The sequence below is a fragment of the Perca fluviatilis genome, chromosome 5, assembly GCF_010015445.1.
Source record: "Perca fluviatilis chromosome 5, GENO_Pfluv_1.0, whole genome shotgun sequence".
NCBI classification, from domain to species: Eukaryota; Metazoa; Chordata; class Actinopteri; order Perciformes; family Percidae; genus Perca; species Perca fluviatilis.
The window spans coordinates 23,187,355-23,214,051 of record NC_053116.1 but is presented as its reverse complement, the minus strand read 5'-3'; the positions used below and the strand labels follow the sequence as shown (position 1 = coordinate 23,214,051).

Genomic DNA, 26,697 nt, shown 5'->3' with positions numbered 1-26,697 from the left:
GCATGTACTGTAGTTGGATTATAGCGTCAGATCAAACTATATAAAAGGAAAAAGCTTTTAACATAATGCATATAATAATTCATTTATTTTAATAACCAATTATTTAGATGTTTAAAATGTATTGTTGCTCTTGAGTTATGTGGCGCTTAAAATGTTTACATATACCAACTCTTTAATATTTTTGAGTTATATAACAGCAATACAAAAAACATCACATCAAACTTCTACAGGATGTAAAGGTTGGATTATGTAGTACAAATGTGTGACATCTCTACCGAAAAAAGAACAAACCTCATTACAGCTCATAAACTGTTCAATTTCATATTTTCACATGAACTTAAACATTTGGTACCACTTTACTTGAAGGTATCTACATAAGAGTGACATGACACTGTCATGAACACATGAACTCTAACCATAAGTTGTCATGACTGTTGTCATTACAAAAACTGAATGACACCTAGTAAAAGAAGCGCTATGTCATAAACGTTTGACTTGTTTGTGACACGTTCATGACAGTGTCATGTCACTCTTATGTAGATACCTTACAGTCAAGTGTAACCAAACATTTCCCCAACTACTTAACAATGAAAACATCAATAATTACATCCCAATAATTTTACAAAACCACTGAGGCACTTTACGTATTACAGCTGGTCTGAAAACTGTCCCAGCTGTGCTGTATTAGTTATTTCTAATAACTAACAAAAGGAAGTTGTACTATTGTTGTACCCCAAGATAATGTAAACTTTGTAGGTTGCAAGATTCTTTTGGTCAATCTTCATATTAACAATATACACAGAATCATAGACTCCCCCTTATTAACAGGTACTGTAATACTGAGAAAAAAAAATACATTGGATACTGACCTGCAGATTGATTAATACACTGTGAGTCCGGGTGTTTGAAATAAAGACACATTTTGTCCCAAAAGTTGCTCAAGATCTGGTGAAATTTCACAAGTTTTCTTGATGGAATCTCAAATTTATACAATGGTCTATGGCGTTTAATGAGAGATTAGCTGTCCAATTTTTTGATTTTGATGAAGTGTGATCTTCCCATTCAGATTGATTCACTGTGAATCGCTGAGGCTTACAGTAGATAGGAATGGCTCAGGCTCACCACAGTACAACGGAGATGACTGGCATCTTGTTTGCAGTTTGTGATGCTTCATGTGCCAAACAAAACTCAGTCAACATCAAAATGTCTCTTTCTTAATATGAGACATCTTGTGATAATCTACTGACCTTAATTTGTTGACATCAAGATCTGTGTATATTTACTCTGCAACTGTAGCATAATATTTGGAGTGAGTTTTAAATGCAATTTCTTGACCTATTCGGTAGTGCAAGCCAAACACCGGTGGGTGCACTGTGCTGTGGAGGAGCGGTTGATGATGATCTCCAAAACTTTCAACAGATCACAATGAAACCAGGTAATAGGAAGAAGGATTCTGTGTAATTTTGAGTGATATAACCCTTTAAAATGGCATCTATTCTAGCAGTGAAGCTGGGTGACAGTTTAACCTATAAACAAAAGAAAGCAAATAAACTGCAATTATAAAGCAAAGAAATATTGCATAAAGCCCAAATCAGCAATGTCTAAAATAAAGGCATTAACCAAAACACATTCATTCAATGAAAATGCACAATAAAGTATAATATCCTTTTAAAACTGAGCATGAATTAAAATCAGAGAAAATCATTCTATTCCTTTGAGGGATTCATTTGTCTCCATACTGGAAAAAACTAAGTAGAGGAAGACTGCCACAGCCAGGAAGAACGCAAACTGAACCCACAATGGGATGAGGCGAGACGACTTTGGTGCCTTTGGAGCATCTTGAGATTTCATGGGCGTCGAGTTCAAATAGGAGTTTCTGTAAGTGGACGGCGTGTCGTACATGGCGGGCCTGAAATGGAATTAAGTGTGTAAGTATGCTTCAGTACATAACTGAAATTCGCCATCACCAAGTAGCACTAAAAGGGACCTTGTTTAGACCTGTAAGTCTGGTGTTATCGTTGGTTCAAACAACTGTAATGTTGGTTAAGCAACAATGAGGTGACAAGATTTATTGTTACCTTAAATCACAGTTGAACATAATTGCTCCCCCCCTATGGGATAATCAATGCCATCTTGACAGATCTTCGGCAAGACTATTGATAATCCAATTGTTTAAACCATCGTAAATTTCATATCTTTCTGGTTCTGGACTGTTGGTCGGACAAAATAAGAAGTTGTCACCTTGGGCTCGAGGAAACTTGTGCTGGGCTTCCCCCTCCAACACGTCATTTTACGATATTACGATATCCAACATTAAGACGATATCTAGTCTCATATCGCGATATCAATTTATATCGATATATTGCCCAGCCCTAGGTACAATTACTGAAGTTTAAAAAAAAAAGTGACAAATAATTGAGCAAATTTTAACCTAAATAGATTGTAGGCTGATAACATCTAATGACGATATTTGACTTTGTATAAATACACTTACTCATCAACGAAATCCTTTCCTCTGTATTCAGGCTTTGACCTTAAGTAGCTGGAGTAGGATGTCCTGTAGAGAGTGACATAAAACAGTACATACAGTATGTGTACAACAACTATTGCATAGGATTTATATAATTAGAACTTACTCGTGTTCAAATTCTCTCTCACTCCACTCTGGTCTTGACCTCATGTAAGACCCACTAGACAGACAAGAAAAAAGTAAATACTAAATTATAGACTCATTTGTATTTGCTAATTTGATTTACTTAAATAGAAGAAAGGCAATGCATGTTTGGAGCTAATAACAGAGGATTTGTAAGAGAACTGACCTGTCTCCTGCACCGTCACTCCTGACCTGCAAAATTGGAAGCAGTGATAGGTTTTACAACAGTGTTGGTATAAAAAATGCATACCTATATGCCCAACTGCACTTAATTAACGTTAGTTACGTTTAATTTATATTTGTATCTCTGGCCCTTCCATGGGATGCCCCTGCTTAAGAAAACAAATGAGTATTAAGTGCTTATTACATTATGTGATTTTGGGCAATATAAATAGAATTGACTTCATTATTTTGTTAAAATCAGGCGACAAATATGTCTCACACACTGTGATTTTGGGCAATATAAATAGAATTGACTTCATTATTTTGTTAAAATCAGGCGACAAATATGTCTCACACACTGGCCACTCAACTACAAGGTTAGGAGCCCACAGCAACAGTAGATCTAAATGACATTTGACTATGATAGCTAATTTCAGGGCCAATAATGACAGGTTTTGAGATTGATTTATTGATTTTCCCACTGTCGATACAATTTTTGTAAACAAATTGTAGTTGACACACAAGACAATTTTTTACCAACATTCTTCGTCAAATATTTATCTTTATTTATTAGGAGAGTAATGGAAAAAATACAAACAAAAACAGCATGGACAGAGATACTTACAGGTGTCCTGTATTCATAGGTGACTTCCTCCTCTTAAATTAAAACACAAACATCATGAAGTGTCAGTGCCAGTGTACATTTTAATTACACTATTACCTGCACATTTGCAATACTTAAGTAGCCCACACAAGGACAGTAATTGCTGTCCAAGTATATTTTGCTGCCCTTTACTCATCCAGTTAGCTAGCCTGGTTGACACCAGACCCTTCTCAGTTGTAACTGAGAGTGGGTCTGGGGAACCCATTTCCAAAGGTCAAATGCCTCTGGGCGCAATTGGATAGTCCTTCAACCAATCAGACCAACGATCCAGGTGACGTAGCAGCAACAGCGGCATCAACGGGTTGCTGCGCTTCGGTAGCCGTCATGATGAATGTAAACAAAAAGCTGCTTGCCGTCCCTGCGCTATAGTAATCGTGTAAAGCCTGCCTCAACGGTTGTGATTGGTGCCTCGATTTGGAAAAATTGGAAATGGGCTTGAATGGGCTCTTGGCCAGACTGACCGTGCGTTCTTTGTCAAAGAACTTCTAATATAGGAAGAGGTTTCACTCCCTCGTTACTTCCGGCTTCTGAACTGGTTGCAGTTCCACCAGAGTTCCATATAGGGGGCGCTCACAGGCCAGTGCAGAATGAATGGGGCTCTATGGAGCTATACCCCTCAAAACCCACTTTTCTCAGGATATAATTTTTTGTCTAGTAATTTGAATGTTGCATTCGAAAGGGGAGGCTAAGAAAATACACACTGCTGTGTGTTAGATTTTTTTAAAGTCGCTTTTTTGTTCTAAAAACAGAACATTTTGCGCATGTGCAGAACAGATCGCGCATGTGTCGCGCATGTGCAGAACGGATCGTGTGCCGACAGCAGCCTTGAAATTAGCATAGAAAATCCCCCGGCCATTCTCCAAAGTTTACTCTGAGTTTACTTTTGCAGAGCGATGGTGGAAGAAAAAAGCTACATGTAAAACCCATTGTTACCGTTAGAACGTTAGAGAGTACCGCCGTTCTCTCTCTTGGCCGAGACCGCGGCGTGCAGTTCACTGTGGCGCTGTTTCGCGCAGGCCACTCTCTTCCTCTGTTAAAATGAGTTGGGAAGCGGACAGCAAAACCTAACTTTACTTTTATATTCGAAATTCATTTTATTAGGAATAACCCCTTGAGATGTATCATCTCGTTTTTTAAGGGGGTCCTTAATGATATTAAACAAAGACAAATGTTCTCCCTTCATTCTATAATGGTCATAAATCGATACTAGAGTAGCCTACTCTCTTGTTTAGTGCTGCAATTAATAAAATGCAGATGAGGAGAAAATAGCATCTGTCTTCACAAAAATCATCTGTTGAGTGTTTGATGGTAATTTATTTGTGCTTTAGAACGTGATCAATGTGAAACAATAGTAAAATATCTTTATCTCTGTCTACTGTACAATGGCAAATTCAAGTACAACCCATTTGGTCTCAACGGTCTTAGTTATGTTGTAACCTTGGTTCTCTGAGTGAAGAGACTCTCTCTCCACCATACATATGGTAGAAGTAACAGTGTAACTGTAGTTATACAGGAGAGAAGCCAGTCATTTGAGTTTATGGCAAAAACCTTTCAGTGCTCGGTTTTCATTTTATGACTTATCGATGGAATAAAGGACTATTTTTCCAGTCTGATTTCTTCATTGAAGTTTTCTGTAAAATAGTGTTAAAATCTCGTCTGGATCTCGTGAACCCAATCTCGTGTCTCGTCTCGTGAGCTGGGTGTCTCGTCTGTCACACCCCTAATCAAAACTGATGATCTCGTTTCTGGCTTGAGGCTTGAGCCTGTGGTAGCTGCATTATGGGAAGTGTAGTATCCAATGTTTTATTTAATTATTTAACCAGGTATGTCCCATTAAGGTTAAACGAAACTAAAAGTCAGAATATCTTGGTTTATGTTGCTTTCAATTTTGCTTAAGACTGGGTCAATGTCCCATGTAATCCTCTGGTGAAAATGTAAACCACTTGTACCTGTAAACTCTGAGGCATGTAAAATGACATACTGTAAGTTCTGGCACACCTGTGGACTGACTGTACATGTATTTATCAAAGTAAAGCTTGATGCTATTCAGAGTGTAGCTGTTAAATGAAGATACAACAGTTACCCTCTTCTCTGTAGTAGGTTTTGTCAGGTGATGGTTTCCCTTTCTTCCCTTTGGCCATGGCCTCTTTTAGCTTCTTCTCATACAGACTTCTGGTGGAGTCTGGGTACAGTGAAAGTCACACACAACGTATAGTTGAGACATAATGATCAAGTGTACACAGAAATTCAACAACTACTACTGGAGTAGTTAGTAACTTTACACAGGTAGCTAGGGGAGGCCTGTGAAGTTTGTTAGCTGGCGTTAACGTTGATTCAAAAACGGGCGCAAAGTAAACATTGAATCAGAGCCACTCACCGACCACAGGCCCGTGCTTTATCCCGTATTCATCCAGCAGGTCGCTAATGTCCTGCGCGGATTTACTTCTTAGCGAAGACATGTTTGTGACTTGATTTTATTTCTTTGTTGTGTTTTGTGTGTTTTCTTGTTTCAGTTGAGCTGTTAGTTTCGGTGGCCAAAAACAGAGCAACAACAACTCCTCCCATCGATAAAAAGCGGGAGCTCGTTTCGTCGCGCGGGCGGTAAGGACGGTCCTCTCTGAAGTCGAGTCGAACGGGAGAGAGTAAACCCCGCCCTCCTTTGTTGACCCGAGTGTTGAAAACATTTGCGCTTTCCGTCAATGGTACATCATTTCCGTTTTCCTTCTTCAATGGTTTCTTATTACTATTCTGTTTTTTCCCCCAGAAATGAAGCAGCGCCACCAGCTGGCTAATTATATTAATATTATGTTTACTAATGCTAATGCTAATGCTAATGGTAAAGCTAATACTCATTAATGTAGCTCAGACTGTTCTCTATTTGTCATATTACTCAGTGGCGGAAGAAGTATTCCGATCCTTTAGCCTACTTATGTAAAAGTAATGACACCAAAATGTAAATGTAACCCTTCATAACATATCAAAAATAAAAAAATAAACTCATTAAGCCGAATGGCCCTTTTCAGAGTGTCTCTGTCATATATTGTTTTGATTATTACTACTGAAGCATTAACATAACGCAAACAACAACTAACTTCAACCACTTTACATACTGTTGCATAGTTTAATCTGTAACAATGTATTGCATATTTTAAAGGGTTTGATTGTGTTTGTAAAAACCTTTATCTGCAAAGTATCATGGCTCAACAGCTGGTTGTGATTGATATTAAGAAATACAAACAAGCCAGATTTTTACCCTCTTTATTAAGCACAATGTTACAGACAACAGAACACAAGTATGAATGTTTAGCACTTTACATCGCATTTTTACAAGACAATAATGTCATTTTGGATTTTTCTTTTTTCACCCGTAAGCATGTGAACAAGTTTTAAGGACCAAAATTAGGTTTTGACCTAAAAGAACGACACATGGCTGAGCCAGCCCGCTTGGTCTGTGGCAAACCAGAACATCAGCAGTCCCATCAGTATCACCAGACCCATCTTCAGTGTCAGCTTCAGCATGTTGAAACACTGTGGGAACAAAGGACAGGACGGAGAGATAAAAGTAACCAAACAATTCAGTAACAAATGAACAAAGTGAATGTTCAGTAAATGCTAGTGAGTAAAGCACTTTGTGTTCCTTGGTACAAATGTGTGTGTTGCTGATATCTGGCACGTTCTCTGGTAGCTGAGTGTTCGGGGGATCACAAGCCGGTGTCAATTGCGTGGTGTTGTCAGGCTCCCTCCATTTCTGGAGAAAGACATTGCAGTTAAAAAAACCTAGGGTATGTGTTTTCATGTGTGCTCATATGTGTCCACATGCAAACCTCAGATGTTTCTGCAGAGCTCGGGTCCTCCTCCCCTTCTGTTGAGCTGCTGACTGAGTCTCTGTCACTGCTGAGAAACGAGGAAGCAGATGCAGTTGTCTGTTATCTGTCGTTTAAATCTGTCTAAGTTTGTAGTTGAAGAGGGAAAAAAAAGTTGAATACATACAAAAAAGTCTGCTCACCTGTCAGTTTCGTAGTGAATGACTTGAGACAATGGATCTGCACAAAACTGAACTTTTATCTGCCTCCCTATGAAAATGCACAAATGGAAACTGACGAGTTGTTTGAAAATGTTATTCCATACAAAGATTATGCCATTCATCATCTTCACTTACCTTCTCTTTCATTCTCTCCGTCGCTGTCATCATAAAACTCATAGAAAGCCTTGATTCTCTCTTGCTCTTGTTCCCAGTTTCTCTCCTCTTCATACTCGTCGTCTCCCAACTGTCCCAGCTCGTAGAGCCTAGAGGCTTCGGGTTCATTGTTGAAGAAGAAACTATCATCCAGGGATCCCTGGTTAGAGGGGCTTGTTGTTGTTGAGTAGCTGTTGACGTCTTCTGGAGGACGCTGAGTCACTAAAGGCGGTGTTTCCGCTTTGTCTGTGTCCTCTGTGGTTAACAGGTCTTCAGACCGAAGGGTATCAGTTGTCAACACGTCTAGATTCCAATTTATGTTGAAATCGGCTGGATTCACTCTGTTGTCGTCATCATCGTCAGGAAACGCTGCACTGCTCCCGCCACGAGTTTCCACCCGTTGCTTGTTGCTTTCAAGATCTTGTATACTATCAATGATTTCCTCATTGCTCCTCTTTTCTTGGTCCTCATCATCACTGGAGATGTAGGAATCACTCTCACCTGTCTCCCCTCCATCATCAACCCCTGTTACAGCTGCATCGCCCAATACGTTCTCCACAATCTCTTTTTCTCCAGCTGCCACATCCAAGCTCCTGAACTCATCAGCATCCCCCTCTAAATCTCTGCTATACAGATACCCGTCTCCCTCCTCATCAGTGTCCTCAGCTTTTCCCATCCCTGTTGCATGTGTCACAGCTCTTTCCAGGCAGGTGTTCTGCTTTGCAATTGAACCGCTTTCGAATGCACAAGCCAAGGCGTTCGACTGGTGATTGCTCTCTTGATTTTTTGCTCCATCTTCTACATATTCACAAGAAGACAAGTCTGAGGGATAATCTGCAAAGCTCTCACCTGCGTCTTGGTGCTCATCCCCTGAGAAATCCTTCATTCTCTCTCCATAATCCTCACTATCAACTTCAGCAATAAGATCCTGCAGATTTTGCACTGATATTTCTGGAAACTCCAAACTGGCTTTCCCCGGGCCATCTCTGCAAGGACTTTCAAGCTTCTGCTCAAAAAAATTTTTTTTTTTTTTTTTTTTTTTTTTTTTTTTTTTTTTAAATTTTTTCCTACCACTGTTGATTTTTCACATTCACCTTCACCTCATTCCTTTCTAACTTGAGGGTTTTCAGCACCCTGCGGGGCCAGAGGTGGTCCCTCAGCAAAGACCCTGTCCTCTTTATTACCCTTGCAAAACTCGTCACTGCAGTGACCCAACCTCAGCAAATCCCCTGGTTTTTCTCCTGGTCCCATATCCTCTTCCTCATCCTCTTCATCTTCTCCAGAGACAGAGCCTTCCTGTTCAGACTCTGAGCTTGTGTAATCCTCCACCGGTGTTTTGGCCATGCTCATCAACCCTGCACCTTCAAAATCCTCCTCGCTTTTATCATCACACTGCTTTTCATCAACATTTTCAGCCACGTATATATCTTTAGTTTTCATGCCAGACAAAACTGCAGTTGGACCAGTTGCTTCCTGTTGCAGAGCTTCGTCTTCCTTTGTAACTAAGTTTTCGTGAGAGATGTCTGTTTTGTCTTCCTCACATTTTTCATCAAAATTTAAATTCTCAAAGTCCAAATCTCCATCAGGGAATGATGGAACAGGTGTTTCTGTAACAACACCATCATTTGAAAATTAAATACTACTAGTAAATAGTAAAAGAAAGAAAAATGAACGATCAACAAATCAACAAGACATATTTCTTACCTGAAAAGGCATCACTGAGTAGATCTGCAAAACTTTGTTCCATCTTTTCAAAGAGGGAAAACAGTAGTTTATATACCAGAAGTTATATCAAGACAAACATTGATGCATTGCCACAGATAATCTCTTCTCAGAAAGGAAGAGAGCGCAAAGTAACTCTCATCTGTTGTTGCTGCAAGTGGCTTCCTGTCAAACAGACGGTGCATAAATTACACATCAAAACTAATATATTTGGTTAAATATATAACTACAAATGTCAACATTATGTAAGCCTTACCATAAACTGAAGATAATCATGTGTAAAAAAAAAAAAAAAGTCTCTGAAAAGTGAAATTCCAAAAGTAATGTTTTGTGTTTTGTGTTGCTGCAGGAACTCACCTTCATGAGCTCATGAAATGATGTCAGCTTTGATGTGGTTTTGGCTTTCCGATGCACAATATAAACTCCAGCAGCCGAACATGCAGTTCCTTCATGCTGAAACAGCTCATGTTTGTTGGTGTCTTATATAACTGAGATGAGTGCAGTGCCACTTTGATGATGAGTTAGACGCATTATAAAAGAACAATTGTTATCAGTGAATATTCTGTTGGGAATTTTGATTTTATTTTGACAACTAAAATCCAGTAAAAGTACAGTTAAAATCAAGACATCCGGGATTGTTGATGGTTGTCCTACAGCTCACTGCGTAGGAGGTAGCGGTGATTGGGCTTCAGGTCAACTTCAACAGGAAAATGATCACTCACCTCAAGAGCCTAAAAATGAAGACGAACAGGATTAATGTTAATTATAAATATATATAAAACTGAACTAAAGAAAGGTATAGTTTTAACATGTTTACCTCCTCCTCTGTTAAATGAAAATTCTCTTTAAAGTTGAACGGTTGAGCTGAACCTGGCACTATACTGGAAATAATCTCACGTCCATGGACAATGATCCTGTTTGAAAATGTAAAAAAAAAAACATTGTAAGGCATTACCCTGCAGCAGAAAGCCCTTATAATAATCATATCATTATAGAGAGTATACATGCAAAGTAATTGTTGAGTACTACTTCTATGACTTCTAAGTATTTAGCAGTCACAGACCTGTCATAGGCACAGTGCGTCTTCTCACGGACAGTAGTGTCTTGCTCATCTCCAATTAGCCAGTGAAATTTGGGGTCGCTCCTCAAGCGCATAGCTCTCCAGCCCTTGATGGTGACGTAGCTGCAGCCGGCGTTAAGGTCCCCTAAGATTATTACATTCTGGATGAATGAAAGGAAGCAAAAAGGAAAGTTCAACAGATTGAAGTTATACTCATGAATCTCATCATAGGCTACATGAAAGAGAGAAACCAATAGCTGAGGAACTCTGACCAAGATATACATAGATACAAAAATGACCAAAACGAGTTTAAAAATGAGGATGATGATGATGATGATGATGATGATGCGGTGTAACCTACATCAGTCTTCCACTTCTTGTAAATTCCTTTGAAGACAGAATACAGTTCGTTAATCTCCTTCATCGCATTTCTGGGACAAGTATGCTGCCCAATCAGGACAATATCCTTCACCACTGCAAAAAAACAAAAAAAACCATTATGACACATTTTCAATGAATGTGTTCACATGCACTTCAGTCTTTTCCTGGTTTTGATCTTATTTGGGATACTGTGTTCACATGGAACACAGAGAAACCTGATTATTAATATCCCTGTACACAATTATGATATTATCCAGGTTTCCAATGTCTGCGCAAGTGCAGGCCTCTCTTTTGTTCCTCCAAATCCAGTAAATCAGTTATTTCAACTGTTATTGTTACCTCAATCATGGAGGATGAACCCAGCGTGTTTTCTGGCTGTCTGCACTCTGTTGCATTTGTCATTCTGAGTGATTTAGCTTTTTCCTCGGATAATCAGTAGTGACAGAGAATGATTAGAAACCCGGAAACCAGGAAAAGAAAGTCTATCTTCGTGAAACTGGTGTGTACAAATGTACAATTTATTTTCCTGTATCATTCTAAAGATGCCTTTGTTTTTATCGTACGTGTCGTAGGGGAGTGAAAGCGAACAATGAAAGGCTCTCTGGAGAAAACATCTGTTTCATTTGTCCCTTCTCCTTCTAGTTTAGGATACTGATAATGCTCTTTGACTGTCAGCACATTGTTCCTGGAGAAGATGAGAGAGGAAAAAGACAACATTAAGAATGTCACGTTAAACTGACCATCAACAGCATCGGTTTGTGTTTCATAGGGGTTACCTGTAAATGTAGACGTACTGCTCCTTGTAGGTCTTCCTCCCCAGCCTTTCACTCTCCACATAGGAGTATGAGTTGGATTTGTCAAATCTGCTGACAACAACATCAATGAGGTAAGTTAAAAGTTGAAGGTGTTACAGAGGCCTTACCAGATTTTTCTTAAATTAGCAGTTTTTTGAACCAAAGAAAGCTTGTACCCATTAAGATCCTTAACCAAAGCTTGTATTGCTGCTCCTTTGGAGTCTCGGACCTCCTGAATGAGACACAAGTCACACCGAGAAAGAATCTTGGGAGCAAAAGAAAGGAAAAAGAAAAGATCAATCAGTTGTCTAGTTTTGTGTGGATGTTGCTTTAGTTGTTATGCACGGCACAGCAAAATACCTTCAGGAGAATTCCCATGACCTTCTTGTTGTTTGCCTTTGATTCACCAAAGCTCTGGACATTGAAAGCGCAGATTTTCAGGGAAGATGTGACGTTCAACACACACAACCCCACAACAAACAGCAGAACTGCAGTCCTCATCTTGCAGAGGGTTGTCACTCTGTATGTAAAACAAACTCTGTTTGGCAAGATCCTCTTAGTCATATTGTGAAATATTTTGCAAAAACTCTCTTCACTCATCTGCACACACTTTGCAGCCTCTTACCTTCAGTGGCAGTTTCACCAGGAGATTGTACTCAGTCCAGCAAAGATCCATCTCTTCAATGACCTGTGGTGTATTTGGGGGAACATGCAGGTAAATGTGGGCAAAAGATCTGTGTGGTAGATGTGCTGCGTCAGTGCCTGTTGAGAATGGAGCTTTATCTGGAACAGTTAAAACCACTGAATACAATGAACAATGGTGTGTTTTGTCTTTGAGTTTTAGTGTAATCAGACAATAGACGGTGTCGTCTGTCAGTTCATGAACATTTGTGTAGAAACTTATTATTCTGTCATTTTAGCATTGACATGAGCAGCTGGTAGTTACCACACATCACATCACTGACACAATTAATGCTGAACACTGACAGTCTTAACTGTGATGGGGATGGTTCTCCCTCTGATATTTGCAATGACAATCATTTGTATTTATACCTAGACTACTAAACCATTTTTGCTCTGTATTTTGTTTGTAGACAAAAAATGTTTTTTCTTCTTATCATGTACTTCATGATCTAGTGTAGGAGTAATATGGCCAAGTGAAACCAAAATAAAAGATATGCCATATAAAAAAATCTATACTTAAATAATTTCATTTTAATTTAATTGTATATCTGTATTGTATATCTTATTTTTGGCAATGTTAGTGTTATAAATTAAAATTCAATAAAAACAGATGAAATAGAGACAAATGTAGTATTTATTAGTAGGATAACCCCTTGAGATGAATCATCTCATTTTCAAGGGGGTCCTTAAATCTTAGTAGCTCTGCTCATGAAATATGTTGCAAATGCACCAATGATTAAACTATAAGTCAGTATTGATACACTTGTCAAAAGCTTATCTTGTTTAAATGCAATAACAAACATTTTATGCACTGATGAAATGTGATGAAATACATTTATTCAAGTACTGTACTCGTGTACATTTTTATATTTTTATATAGTAGTTAAAATTGGTTCCAGCTCAACTAGCTACATTAAAATGCTGTTCATATGTACATTTATGCATCAGTAATGATGACCCATCATTATAATGTATACAAATCTAACTGACAGGGGTTTGCTGCATAATGAATACTTTTACTTTTGTTGCTTTAAGTACTTTTGTAACTTTACTGATAATACTTGTTACTTAGGTACGTTTTGAAATGCAGAATCTTTACTTTTAATTGTGTATTGTCAGTGTAGTAGTAGTATTGCTACTTTTACTCAAGTAAAGGATCTAAATTTGTCTTCCAATACTTGTGACTACACAAATGTCAATTATTGCTTGTTTACTTACAGTATAGAAAGTAGTTGAAGCAGGTCTCCTAAAAACAACAGTCTGTGGCTCAGGCAGTTAGTTTCTCTTGAACGCCTTTTTACTTTTATAAATTACAATATATTGATATGGAAAAGTTAGGAATTTTTAAGACAGTGTAGGAGTCATACAGACTTTAGGTAAGTATGGATGAGTCCAGTGGTACAAGTAGGATGAGATCTTATCCAGAGGGGAGTAAATGTTGGTCGGTGGATGATGATTTGTTTAAAACCAAGAAGCTCTCCACTCTGACCAACTTAAGTGAAGTCCCTTCTTTACAATGTCTTCACTATGGAGATCTCACGTATCTTCCATTAAACTTAACCCAATGCACTCCAGACTCTAACTAATGACACTTTATTTGATTTCAACTCACCAACATTAGAAATCTTTTTCAGGGAAACTACACAAACAGTACCATTTTTTTATAATCACTATTTCTTTATATCTTATCATGTAAAACACGATTGTTTCTGGAAGTGTTCACTTGTATTTGAACTTTCTGCAAACATCCTACACATGTCAACACAACATTTTCACACACACTTTGAGTTCCAAGTCTAAAACTGAATGAAATACAAAAATATCAACAAACTACATCCTAGAAAAGCTACAAAACAACAAAAATTATGTTCCTGAGCAGTGAAATTATCATATCGGTCTAAAACAGCCTGAGTGTTGAGGAGAGGCCATGTCCATGAGATAGTCTTCAATGCGTGTTTCTATGTCTGAGTACAGGTCTTCAACTTGCTCCCTGAAAGGAGGATGCCACAGCCACAACATGGCAACCCCTGCCACAGCAAGGAGAAGAAGGAAGAACACACACATCTTCCACCAGGAGCCACACTGCGTCTAAATAAAGAGGGAGGAAATGTCAAAGTTATATATAGTACTGTACATATAAGCAGGGAATCATAGTCAATGTTGCTGATGTTGTGTTGTAGCTGATTTGGTCACTGCAGCAAAACTGAAGCAAAATAAATTGGTATAGAAAATGTGACAATGACAATGTAAGGGCAAATCAGAGCATTTGAGTGTAGCAAGGACACACACACATAAACACACACACACACACACACACGCACACACACACACACACACACACACACACACACACACACACACACACACACACACACACACACACAGCTCACCGGTCTCTTGGCGGTGGCTGAGTTGCCGGAGCTCATCCCTGCACTGCGACAGCCGGGCCTGGCTGGACTGACACTCCTGCTCCATGGCATGCAGCTCCGTCTGCAGCTCCTTGCACTGTGTGCGCGCACGCACACACACACACACACACACACACACACACACACACACACACACACACACACACACACACACACACACAACACACACACACAATGCAGGTGATCTTTAGATATGTGTGTAAAGCCAGAGATGGCAAAATGTACCTTTATCTCTAAAATGTTTTCCATGAAATAGGGAAAGTAATATGAAATGTGTTTTTTTTTTTATTATTTTTGGGGTATTTTAGGCCTTTATTTGTATAGGACAGCTGAAGACATGAAAAGGGAGAGAGGGAGGAATGACAGCAGTCGAGGAGTAAACCTCTATATATGGGCACCTGCTCTACCAGGTGAGCTACCCAGGCGCCCAAGAGCTAAAATTCTTGACTTGAAGAAGTTTCAGGAGACTTTAATGATTTATGTAGAAGCATTTAATGTATCTCGATTGAAGAGAAGTAGGATTAAGCAGTACAATTTAACCACAGGGTAGCGTTATGGAGTGCCATCCCAACTCTGAGAATTTCTGCCCTTTCAATGTGTATTTAACTCATGCTGGAGGTGTTCATTTTAGCTGTATACAAAATGTACAAATACAAATACAAGCTTCCTCTAACCTTCGATGCAAACAAAGATATTACTGGTGCTGTAAACACATATGCTTACCTAAATCATGAACCCAAGATGTGTGTGTGTGTGTGTGTGTGTGTGTGTGTGTGTGTGTGTGTGTGTGTGTGTGTGTGTGTGTGTGTGTGTGTGTGTGTGTGTGTGTGTGTGTGGGTGGCATTATCTAATTCCGGAGACCTTGGGAGACAGACACACAGGCCCAAGCATTTTGTTACGTATCATACAGCTGCTCAGTCTCCCTCAACTCTGAAGACCCAGAGTTAACCTACGGCCTGGCCTAAAAGTGTTTATAAAATTAACATGTTGGGCTTTAACCTGTGACTTGAATGTGACCTAGTGTACCACTAGTCTCAATTTAGCTGCATGAGTGTGTAAGCTGAAAATCATAAATATTTTTTAATAGTTTTAAGACATTAGTGAAGCTAGCTTTACGTGAAAGACTTAACTGTAATTATCACCAGTGTGGCAGTTTGAAAGCAAACAAAACACAAAGCTTGTGAATGTGCTGCAGTACACTGTGATATTTCTACTTTACCTCTCTCTCTTTGAGTCGGAGTTTCTCCTGAGTGTGACGGAGCTGCTCCTCCACCTGAGAGTCCCTTCTTGCCGTCAGTTGCGGCTCTGCTTCCTCTGATGTCAGACGCCCCTGCATCATTAAGTCCTGGCTCTCATTGCTGCAATCTAGGAAACAGAAAGCAGTTTAAATAAAGGATCCATGTTGTATTTGAAATGTTACAAAGATTATAACAACATGACTCTGAGGTCTAAGTGTCTTGCCTCTGAGATTCTGGATTTCCTCTCTTAAACTCTGGTTGTCCTCTTCCAGAACACAAATGTTGTACTGTAGCTCCTTCTTCTCTTGCCTCAATGAAACCACCTCCTCCCTCAGCTCGGCCTCTCTGCCTCTGGACAGCTGCACAGGACACAAATGTTTTTCACAACCATTTACATTGAATCTTCTGGCCATCCACGTGGTCCAACTGTCTATACTGTACCTCCACGTGGCTGTGCAGCTGTTGCAGCTGGTCATTACTGAGGTGTTGGTTCTCCCTAAGCTGTCCAGAGCTCAGCTTCAGCTGCTCACAAAGGCTCTGCCACCTCTGTGCCTCTGCCTTTGCTGTAATTACCGCTTCCTGCTGGCAAAAAAATATAAAGTACCTTAGAAATCCAGCTACAATATGTCAACAGAACATATTTATCACAGGAAAAAAAAACTGAAATAAGTTAGTGACATCAATGTGTCTTTCAGCATAGTCAAAAGTTAGTTAAAAGCTATATTTGACCTGCATTGTCGCAGCTTTGCTGAGCGCTTCAGTTTTCTCCTGTGTGACCTTCTGCAGGGCGACCAGGACCCTCTCCTCATACACCAGTTTCTGCTTCTCCATCTGTATCATCAGCTTCTTCACTCCATCCTTGGGAAACTTCTATAAGGACACAACACTGCTGAGTTAAACTACAGACACTTACAGGGTGGGAAGCAAATCAAAACCACGAAGGAGACACACTGCACCATCACTGCAAGACAGAGTGAAAGTGTAAAGCATGTTGGCTGTTTGACAAAATGTCTGGGTTGTTGCATAGAAATATTTAAAAGAAAAACATTAAAAACACTTCACCACCAGCTGCTTTTCTTACCTGCAGGCAGACTTGCAGCTGCGCCTCCAGAGCCTTGATCTTGTTTCTCAGCAGGTCTTCACTGCAACGAGCCTGTGTGGGTTAGAAAGGAAATGACTGGCTGTCACGCTGTAGCCTGCAGATGGAAAATGAATGGTTCATCTACCAGAATCTGTGACAGCATGTTCTTTCACTGTCTGCGCTCACTGGTGCACAATGGAAACTTGCAGCATAAGTGAGCCTCAAGAAAGATCACAATATCTGCGTGTTCTGCAGCACTACACTGCTATGTAGTGTGAAAAAATATATAAGATAACAGGTTGCCTGAGAATGACATACCTGAGTGAGAATGAAAAAGCATAAATTATTTAAACTACATCATCTTCTAGATCCACAGATGTTCAAACTTAAATAAAAAAAAATCAACAAAACAAAAAGGGAAACACCAATATTTCCCCTCCATTCATTACAGCCAGAGTAGCCAAAAGAGAGCTAATGAGGATGCATAGAACCTATAATATCTGCTGACTGTCACGCCCTTCCTGTAGAAGTATGACAGCTTGCACTCGTCCTATGCAGTATAGGCTAGAGCGGAAGCAGGAAGCTCCAAACCACAGACTGCATAGGCCTTCCTGAAGTAGCAGCTGCCTATACACTGCTGTGCACACAACTGTGACAAAGACATTTTCAGTGTGATATCAACCAGGGAACCAAAGAAATAACATGCCCTTATAAACAAGAGATATGTGTTTGGTATTTGGAGACTGTAACTGTGAAACACTGGCGGTGTGCTCAATGATAGCCCATGTGCATACTGATGGAGAGTCTTACCATCCATATTTTGTTGGAGGAGTTCATGAGGTTTGACGTGCTCTCCTGGAGGGCTGCCAGCTTCTTCTTCACGGCCTCCTCTCTCCACAGGGCCTCCTGGCAGAAAACACACAGCAGATGAGAGAGAGCTACAACAACATGCAAATACTAAGCCAACATCTTCTCTTCAGGTTTTAACCTTATATTTAAATTATGGTCATCACATCAGTTATCTCCTGTAGGCTAGTCCATAAAAATAGAACTAATATTTTTCTCTTTTTGTCCTAAAACATTGAAAGGCAGGCAATTAACGTCACACAGTATGGTCTTTACTGTAGCTTCAGGAGATATAAACAAACTACAGAAGAGTCATTCAGTCAAACTTATTTCAGTTACTGTAAGTTAAATCAAGCTAGCATTAGCCACCATTAGCTAACCTTCCAGGCCATACAGTAGCTTCAAACAAACTATCTGTTGCTTATTAACAAAGTATTGGATGATAGTAAATGATAAAATGTAACAGAAGCACAAGAAGGGAAAAGTCACAAACTTATTTCAGTAATGTCAGTTCGCTAACATTAGCCACCATAAGTCAGCAAAAGCTACAGGTCATACCAGAACAAATGAGGCTGTATCAGTAAAATTCTTAAGTGTGTTTAACGGAGAAAGTGTAAGTTATATAGATGAATTTAACTTTTCATTTATTATAGGAAGAATGTTATTTCATCTGTCAAAGTGACTTAAAGAACACACCAACAGCAGCATTACTTAAGGAAATAATAGCTTACCTGCAAGTAGTCAGTTAACTTCTGAAGATCCTATTATGTGAGAGAAAATGTACATTAAAAACAGTTACATTTCATTAAATCTTATATTTTTTTCTAATATGCAATTTAGATTTAAAACCCCAGTGAATAAAGCAACAGTTTGAAACTTACTGACTCCTTGACAGTGACAAGACCAGACCTGCATAGAAGAAAATATCTCATTATAGAAATATAAAACACTGATCACAGCTGCATCTGACATCAAATCTGAGATTTAAATTCAGCTCACTCTGTCTGCACACTGGTCTCTTGCAGTATCTTTTTTTGTAGAATATTTTCAGTTTGAATGGAGAGTTTCTGGTGAATCTTTTCTGTTTGGATGAATGTTTTGATGCTTGTCTTTTGAGCTTTGAGAAAAAAGTAAAAAAACAAAAACAAAAAACAGCATTATAAGTATGAAAAATAATTTGACATTCTCTGGTCAAAATGTTATGCAACTAGGCAAACTATTTACCATTCATACTATTCTCTCTTTTATCTGAGCTTTTCATCCTGTGCTGGTTTGATTCCTTCATCGCTTGTGTGGAGGTAGATGCTTGCTTTCTTGCATGGCCTTTCTCTTGTCTCATCAGTGTTGCCTGTTCTGACCATAATGAAGCCTGAGGAAATGAGGAGAGAGAAGAAGAAGCAGGTGTTATTCCCTGTGGACGTGGAAAGATGAAACATACAATAATACTAACGCCAAAGTATATTTACCCAGTTGCTGGTGCTTGGACCGTCACTTATGCTGCTATTTGGTGTTAAAATCATCATTGGATGCCTCCCGTTAGCGGTGGGAGTATTTTGAATATTTGTATGCAATGCCTCTGACTTGCTGATTGAACTGTGATGTTTCACTGAAAATGTCTTTGGTGAAGGTTTTCTCCTGGAAGAATAGTTTGTAGTATTACAACCACACGGCTCTGGGCTCACTGATCTCCTCCTCAGAAACTCAAGATGCCTCTTTTCCTTCAGTTCATTTTTTATCAGTCTTGTGTCAAACTCTCTCGTAGGGCTGCGACATGATGTCACGTTGTTACGTCCTCGCAGGTGTTCACGTTTTTCTGCTCTGATGTCCACTAATTGGTCAAAGTGTTTCACTGGGGAGAGCTGTATTCCAGTGATTGCCAGGGTGTCCATGGCAGCTCCTCTGGCTGTTACCGTGCCTCGAGCCTACAGCGAAAATGTATCAGGAAATTGATTATAACTATTTCTAATGATGAAATATATATTTGATTTGGAAAATAATTAATAAACAATTTATTGATGTGTATGAAATGTTATAGTTAGCTGAAAAATATGAAGTGATGCAGGTGCAGATATAGACTGTATATTTAAAACATATATCTGTATATAACAGTTCAGTTTTATTTTTTCATTTTCATAGAAAACACAATGTTTGAAATATGCCCTAAAACGTGGGTGGTATAAATTTGTATTTCTCAAACACTTCTCCTGATAGTTTAATGTCTAGAGACTTTTACCTAAACAAAGGAAAATAATGTATAATAAAATAAAGCAAAATGCAAAGCCTTAACAGTATATTTTAAATTTAGGATGCTCTGTGTTGCACAGAAATGCATTTTCTTTGTGAACCATGTGGAGCAGTTGTAATAGAAGCAGCAGTAGTAGTAGCAGCTTATATAGTAGTACTTTTAGTAGTAGTAATTGTACATACAATGTAGAAGTTGCAGTGGTTGTATTTTTGTTGCATTTTGTCAGAAAGCTCCTTTAACACTGAGTATCAGAGTTGTCAAAGACAGACTATAGGCCCTGGCAAGTGTTGATTGAGGCTGTGGAGGGAAGATAATGCAAAGACAAAATGTTGCTTAATAAGCAGAAATCCATGATAGATCTTACCTACAACGCCATCTCGTTCAGTAGGAAAAAGTCTTCATGAGGTGAAGTCATCCATTTTCTCACTCTTCTCAATAGTGTACGGGGTTTTTGTCTGTCTTTCACATGTAGCTGTTTCTGTTGAGCATATTTTTTACAGGAAGTGAAGTGAACCACAGCGTCATATGTTCCTCTATCTCACCAGCCACTCGCATCAAACTGATGCCATACACGGGTGGGCCCCAAGATTACACACAGACCCAGACAGGCTGGGATAAAACACACCACATGGGAGAGAGCTGTGCAGTGTGTGTGGTTGCCTCTTGGACATTTTAATTTTTCATTAAAATGGGTTAAATACTGTGATCTGATGAAGCAGTAAATAACATAATCTTCATCATTTGCTGGTGGTGTTTATGCCTGTGTACCCGCATATGTTATTTGCATTAAACTGACTACTATATGTTAGCCTATATGTTACTTGATGTAAGTTGTGATTAAAGTCTTGAGTATTTTCAAGATTAATTAACCCAAAACACTGGATCTTAGCATCATGTTTAACCTCAAAATCTCTCTATTAGTATCTTCTTCATTACCTCAATTAATCCCAATTCAACGTCAGGACAGTGACAAATTATATCTTTGCGTAAAGCGCCATCTAGTGGTCGCTTCCAAAACTAGAACGACTCTACTCTCGCGATGTTTCAGGAGGATATCTCGTGTTTCCGCCAGCCTTGTGGCTCTTTGCAGAAGGGCACGAAGAGGCCGAAACAAGGGTGCCCTGTGTAGCAAGAACTCGACACTTCATCCTTCAAACATGTTGTCCAGGCTCGTTATTGTGTCAGGTATGCATTCATTTCGCTTTTATTAATTAATAGAACTCACCCAGCTCTGGCATAACCAAACTGTCAAGCAGGAGAAATAAAAGTTAATTTGAAGCTGAAGGGTAAAGTGAAGGCCGCACATTGAATGAGAGACATGCTAATGCTAGCTTTAAGTAGCTAGCATAGCTACAAGCAAGGTATACGCTCTGAAACTGTAGCGTACGTGTAACGTATATATTTTATGTCAACAGTTTTTGGAGACACCGTTGACTGTTGCATTTCATGTTTTTCTAGAAGACATAACTACATCTAAGTTAGAGGACGATAGCTTACTGTAGCAAACCAAAACTACTTTAGCTAGCGTTAGCTCTACACTCCTGTAAATGTCACCTTTTGACAGCAAGTATTGGTCGGTTTTGTGCTATTTACGTTTGTAGTAAGTATAAACTCCACTGGCTTCACATTGCAAAACCAAAAGTGTTTGGTTTTTATTTTAATGCTTTCCCAAGTTGTTAATTTGAAGCCAGCGTAATTGCGACCAGGCATTTATATTAAATAATATTATGCTATCATAAGGTATTGAAATGGCCTCATCCTCTAACGATTAACAGGGTTTCTGTTGGCTTTTGTTATTGTACTGACTTTTGTCATAAACACTTCGTTGCCAATGTATTAGTTCCACTTCGCTAATACATCAGTCCTGCAATAAATCCAACCTTCATGAAGGTTATATTGGTAAACTTTTAATTAAAACAGGTTTATAATCAACAGATCAAACATAAATGAAATAATTCATACACACAAGCATTAGCTATGTACAGCCCTGAATTCTGAATCTATTCTCTATTTGCAGCCAATGGCCTGAAAAGCAGCGGTCCCCTTGGAGCTGGGTATGCGTCTGTAGAAATTGTTTTATTTACTGTATTTGTTACTAACATGATGATACACTTTAGCAACAACCAATATAAATCCTGTATCCTAAATATAAGCTATTAATAATGTTGTCTCCCACAGTCTGGTCCAGGCGTCTCGCTCCCTGCACACATCGTCCCAGAGTCTGGCCCCAGTGCCACCTCTGCCAGAGAAGGGAGGCAAAGTCCGTCATGGCATCTTCCCAGAGGAGATTTTCCAGCTCCTGTACCCCAAAACTGGAGTGACAGGTCAGTAGCCAGAAGCAAGATTCAACTTTCGGTTTAGGGCTGCAGTTATCGATTATTTTAGTAGTTGAGTATTCTACCAATTATTCTGTTGATAATTAAATGAGTCAACTCAAATCTTTCATTACGTTACATGTCATTTAGCTGTCGCGTTTATCCAAAGCGACTTACAATTGATACATATGTCAGAGGTCGCACGCCTTTGGAGCAACTAGGGGTTAATTATCTTGCTCAGGGACACGTTACCTGATGTATCGCAGTGGGACTTTCAATAGTCATAGTATGTGCAAGATACGAATACTTAGTCCCACATATAATTTGATCAAATCTGACAGTAACACATTGTGTGTGCACTCCTACTGTGCATATGGATATATGTATGGGTTATATTTGGTGTGTTTTTAAATGCTATAATGCTTTGTATCATTGAATTTTAAATTGTCATAAAAAAATAAGCTGCTGCATGAACACTCTTTCATTTACAATGAAAGAAATCTACATTTTTCTTTTCCTCACTAGGACCCTACATGCTGGGCACTGGCCTCCTCCTCTACATGCTTTCCAAGGAAATCTACGTCATCAACCATGAGACCTTTGCTGCCGCCTCCATCGGTGCCGTCATCATCTATGGTGTCAAGAAATTTGGTCCAAGTGTTGCAGCTTTTGCTGACAAACTGAATGAGGTAGGCTGGCAACCATACAGATTTGCATTTTCATTTTTTCTTTTTCTGGTTAAAGGTCCCATGGCATGAAAATTTCACTTTGAGGTTTTTTAACATTAATATGAGTTCCCCCAGCCTGTCTATGGTCCCCCAGTGGCTAGAAATGGTGATAGGTGTAAACCGAGCCCTGGGTATCCTGCTCTGCCTTTGAGAAAATGAAAGCTCAGATGAGCCGTTTTGGAATCTGCTTGTTATGAGGTCATAAGGAGCAAGGTAACCTCCCCTTTCTCTGCTTTGCCCGCCCAGAGAATTTGGCCCACCTATGAGAGAGAGACATCATGGCTTTCAAATGAGAAAAGTGGCAGTTGGTCAAGGCCACACCCCCACCATCCACCTTGCCACTCCCACTCTCCTCCTCAATAGCTTCAGACACAGAAATGGCACATCCTAAGGAAAGCTCATTGTAGGACTGGCTCTAGTGGCTGTAATTCTGCACCAAAGCTGAATTTCGGGAAAGAGACTTCAGATACAGTATTAGGGGACCACTAAGGTCTATATAAAAGCATCCAAAGAGCACCATGTCATGGGACCTTTAATAATTGGATACTTTAAGATTTCAGATTAAAGTGTTTGTTGTTAAAGCACTGTTCAAAGATCATTGGTCCTCTCTTTTGTGCACAACCGTTGCAAGCACCCCTGTGATCCTGTTCTGTGTGTGTTTGCAGGAGAAAGTGGCCAAGGCTCAGGAGGTGAAGGACCTCGCCATGGCCAGCCTGGCTCAGGCTATTGAGGATGAGAAGAAGGAACAGTGGAGAGCAGAGGGAAGATCAATGCTCTTCGATGCTAAGAGGGTAAGCAGCATAAACTGGTCCATTTTTATTTTCCAATATATTAATCGTTCATAATGTAGTGCTTCATATTTACAAAACAATCCATATTGATTGCTGGAAGTTGCCCAGCATCATTATGTGATCTCTGACATTTATCGACCTCTGCTGGCAACAAGTAGAAATTGCAACAACATCATAGATTGGCCAAAGAAACCTGCAACGGCTACTGAATGAATGTGTGGAGCTGCAATACTAGGAGAAAAATAAATGACTATCTTCCAAAATAAGAGTCCATAAATAAAATAAGAGTCATAAATAAATAAAGGTCATTACAGTCAACACTGATGCGACACACCAGCCAGCTGTCTCAATGAATTGCAGTGATACATTTGCTTCTCTTTTATATATTTTCAGTTTTTTTTTCAAGAAAATATACAGTTCATAATTATTGTGACAATAATAATTGACAACTACCACAGCCACCATTCAAAAGTTTAGAATCGCCAGTTATATTGATGTTTTTCCTTTCCTTCAATAATGGTGATTTTAACATATATATAAAAACGGTATAATTCAGACACCAAATTTATTTTCATTTAATTTATTATACAGGAAAGTTAAAAGTAACAATAAAGTACAATATAAATGGGCCTAACTCAGTTTAAAAACTGGTTTACAGCAGGTTCCTGTTTTGCAGAAACCCAAAGAAGAATTGAATGATTAAAACTCTATTTAGTCGATGCCTCCCACAGTGTTGCATGACAGAGGAGAATACTGTTGGAACTTCATTGTGAAGAAGTTTATTTATTTTCCTAAAATAATATGGAAGATTCATTAAACGCCAACAGTTTTAGCAACACAAGTGTAGACCAGATATTTTGACAGTGTGGTTAACAAGGACTGCACGGACTCTTTCCTCTCAGAACAATGTGGCCATGCTGTTGGAGACCAACTACAGAGAGAGGCTACACATGGTGACCCATGAGGTGAAGAGGCGCTTGGACTACCAGGTGGCCCTGCAGAATCTCCACACCCGGATGGAGCAGGAGCACATGGTCAACTGGGTGGAGAAGAGTGTCGTCGGCAGCATCACTCCTCAGCAGGTCGGTCTTTTTGTGTCAAAACTGTCTGACGCCTCGAGCTAGATGATGCTTCTTAGTTTGGATGTTAACGTATGTGAAAAGAGTGTATACTGCGGCTTTAGTTTTTAGGGAAATTAAGTTAGCAATTTTACATCCTCTGCTTAATTTAATAAACAATTTAGATAAGTGCCATGTTGTTTTCATGCTCGACAATTTCATTGTCAGGCCTGGATATCAAGTAGAGCAGTAGTGTGCACATCCCCACTGGTGAGGTGCAGGGAAAAAGGGGCTGGATGCAACTTAAAAGAATGGGGTGCCCGCACTCTGCTAATTCTCCCATTGTGCTGCAACTGCTGGGTCTTCCTCAGACCCAGCAGGGTCGAAATGTTGCAGCACAATAAACGTATGGGAGAATTAGAGTGCGGGCACCTCATTCTTTTAAGGCCTGGATATCAAACCTCAATACTTTTTTGTAAACTCCTGTAGAATAAACTGGGCTAACAAAACAAACAAAAAATAGTTTTCTGACAAAATGATAAAAATCTGAATAACATAGAAAAGTAATGCACACCAAGGGTTGTATTGAGGTGCTGATCACTGGAAGTAGACTTGAAAGTAATGAAAAGGGTGACACACTCTGGCTCCATATGCATTTCTCTTTTTTTTATTCAGCGGACGTTCGGTCCCTCAGGCCTTCTCCAGTCAGACACATGCACTGATATTAATGTTCTTTAAGCCACACCCTAGTCACACATCAGATTGTGGTTAGATCATGTTCCACCTTTTTAGGGTGAGAAAAATCAAGAAGCCTTCAGCAAATTACTACATCAAACAAGAGCTGCAGCCAATCACATTACTTCAAATAAAATGACAAGAGCCACTGTTTAATACCATATATGGAGATGTCAATGTTATAAAAAATGTAAATGTTAAAAAATACATAGATATTGAAAATTATAGATGTATTGCAAATGTTAAATATTAGCTCTAGATGAACATAATTAACAACATAAGTAGAGGTACCTTACAGAAAACACTAAATCTATATTTAATCCATGAGGTGACAGGGTTCTTAAAGAAGAATCCCCACAATGATAAAATTATCTTTATTGTGAATAAGTTATTAGGGTTTTCTAGATGAATTGTATCCCCTCTTCTTACTGTGTTGTACAAATCTTCTCTCTCTCTCTCTCTCTCTCTCTCTCTCTCTCTCTCTCTCTCTCTCTCTCTCTCTCTCTCTCTCTCTCTCTCTCTCTCTCTCTCTCTCTCTCTCTCTCTCTCTCTCTCTCTCTCTCTCTCTCTCTCAACAAGTGACACTTCAGGGCTTCACATCTGTGTGTTTTGTTTTGTTTTTTAGGAGAAAGAGAGCATCGCCAAGTGCATCACAGACCTGAAGGTTCTGGCCAAGGCCACACAGGCCAGAGCTACAGCCTAAACTGTCAAGTCTTCAGAGAAGACTTCTCTAATCCCCAACTCATGGTCCCAAGAAGAGACATTCACTTTTATTTACAGAATAAACTATTTCTTCTTTAAAGCTTGTCTCTGTCAATATGTCATGGGTGTGTACAGTATTTACACGTCAGCTGATGGTGAAATAAATGGTTCTCTTATCCATCTTCAACTGGCTAGTTTGTGTTTTTCCACTTCAAGCATATGGTTATGTATT

The 26,697-nt window shown here is 39.3% G+C and overlaps 5 protein-coding genes across 14 annotated transcripts; 1 reads left to right on the top strand and 4 right to left on the bottom strand.

Moving 5' to 3' along the window:
- Positions 1-66: 66 nt before the first annotated feature.
- On the bottom strand, positions 67-6,129 carry LOC120559183 (lamina-associated polypeptide 2, isoforms beta/gamma-like). Its single transcript, XM_039800720.1, has 7 exons — positions 5,857-6,129; positions 5,563-5,661; positions 3,441-3,472; positions 2,820-2,845; positions 2,637-2,690; positions 2,495-2,557; positions 67-1,909 (listed from the first exon to the last, which is right to left on the bottom strand). Exons 1-7 carry the CDS (start codon positions 5,936-5,938, stop codon positions 1,702-1,704), a joined length of 564 nt encoding a protein of 187 aa, XP_039656654.1. The 5' UTR covers positions 5,939-6,129; the 3' UTR covers positions 67-1,701.
- A 591-nt stretch (positions 6,130-6,720) lies between these two features.
- si:dkey-183p4.10 lies at positions 6,721-8,665 on the bottom strand. Of its 6 annotated transcripts, none has more exons than XM_039800831.1 (5): positions 7,639-8,665; positions 7,486-7,552; positions 7,304-7,373; positions 7,108-7,227; positions 6,721-7,007 (listed from the first exon to the last, which is right to left on the bottom strand). In XM_039800831.1, exons 1-5 carry the CDS (start codon positions 8,540-8,542, stop codon positions 6,891-6,893), a joined length of 1,278 nt encoding a protein of 425 aa, XP_039656765.1. In that variant the 5' UTR covers positions 8,543-8,665; the 3' UTR covers positions 6,721-6,890. The 6 variants fall into 6 exon arrangements, with proteins under 6 accessions (XP_039656765.1, XP_039656766.1, XP_039656763.1 ...); XM_039800832.1 differs by having other exon boundaries at positions 7,117-7,227; XM_039800829.1 differs by having other exon boundaries at positions 6,721-7,227.
- Positions 8,666-9,938: 1,273 nt separating this feature from the next.
- dnase1l1l (deoxyribonuclease I-like 1-like) lies at positions 9,939-12,433 on the bottom strand. 3 transcript variants are annotated; one of them, XM_039800827.1, is made up of 9 exons: positions 12,239-12,433; positions 11,974-12,027; positions 11,790-11,878; positions 11,596-11,685; positions 11,383-11,504; positions 10,800-10,912; positions 10,442-10,599; positions 10,196-10,292; positions 9,939-10,109 (listed from the first exon to the last, which is right to left on the bottom strand). In XM_039800827.1, the coding sequence occupies exons 1-9, from the start codon at positions 12,287-12,289 to the stop codon at positions 10,029-10,031; spliced, it is 855 nt and encodes a 284-aa protein (XP_039656761.1). In that variant the 5' UTR covers positions 12,290-12,433; the 3' UTR covers positions 9,939-10,028. The 3 variants fall into 3 exon arrangements, with proteins under 3 accessions (XP_039656761.1, XP_039656758.1, XP_039656759.1); XM_039800824.1 differs by having other exon boundaries at positions 11,974-12,133; positions 12,239-12,427; XM_039800825.1 differs by having other exon boundaries at positions 11,596-11,682; positions 11,974-12,133; positions 12,239-12,416.
- Positions 12,434-13,572: 1,139 nt separating this feature from the next.
- Positions 13,573-20,666, bottom strand: LOC120559240 (TRAF3-interacting JNK-activating modulator). Of its 3 annotated transcripts, none has more exons than XM_039800823.1 (14): positions 20,501-20,666; positions 19,358-19,813; positions 19,116-19,260; positions 18,891-19,008; positions 18,773-18,800; positions 18,623-18,652; positions 17,856-17,951; positions 17,046-17,117; positions 16,694-16,834; positions 16,406-16,543; positions 16,188-16,323; positions 15,946-16,091; positions 14,677-14,802; positions 13,573-14,385 (listed from the first exon to the last, which is right to left on the bottom strand). In XM_039800823.1, exons 2-14 carry the CDS (start codon positions 19,778-19,780, stop codon positions 14,185-14,187), a joined length of 1,800 nt encoding a protein of 599 aa, XP_039656757.1. In that variant the 5' UTR covers positions 19,781-19,813; positions 20,501-20,666; the 3' UTR covers positions 13,573-14,184. The 3 variants fall into 3 exon arrangements, with proteins under 3 accessions (XP_039656757.1, XP_039656755.1, XP_039656756.1); XM_039800821.1 differs by having other exon boundaries at positions 14,688-14,802; positions 20,501-20,664; XM_039800822.1 differs by lacking the exons at positions 13,573-14,385; positions 14,677-14,802 and adding an exon at positions 15,087-15,587 and having other exon boundaries at positions 20,501-20,665.
- A 508-nt stretch (positions 20,667-21,174) lies between these two features.
- atp5pb (ATP synthase peripheral stalk-membrane subunit b) lies at positions 21,175-26,649 on the top strand. The gene is made up of 7 exons (XM_039800828.1): positions 21,175-21,321; positions 22,154-22,190; positions 22,315-22,460; positions 22,977-23,140; positions 23,845-23,970; positions 24,873-25,052; positions 26,389-26,649. The coding sequence occupies exons 1-7, from the start codon at positions 21,294-21,296 to the stop codon at positions 26,464-26,466; spliced, it is 759 nt and encodes a 252-aa protein (XP_039656762.1). The 5' UTR covers positions 21,175-21,293; the 3' UTR covers positions 26,467-26,649.
- The last annotated feature ends 48 nt before the right edge of the window (positions 26,650-26,697 follow it).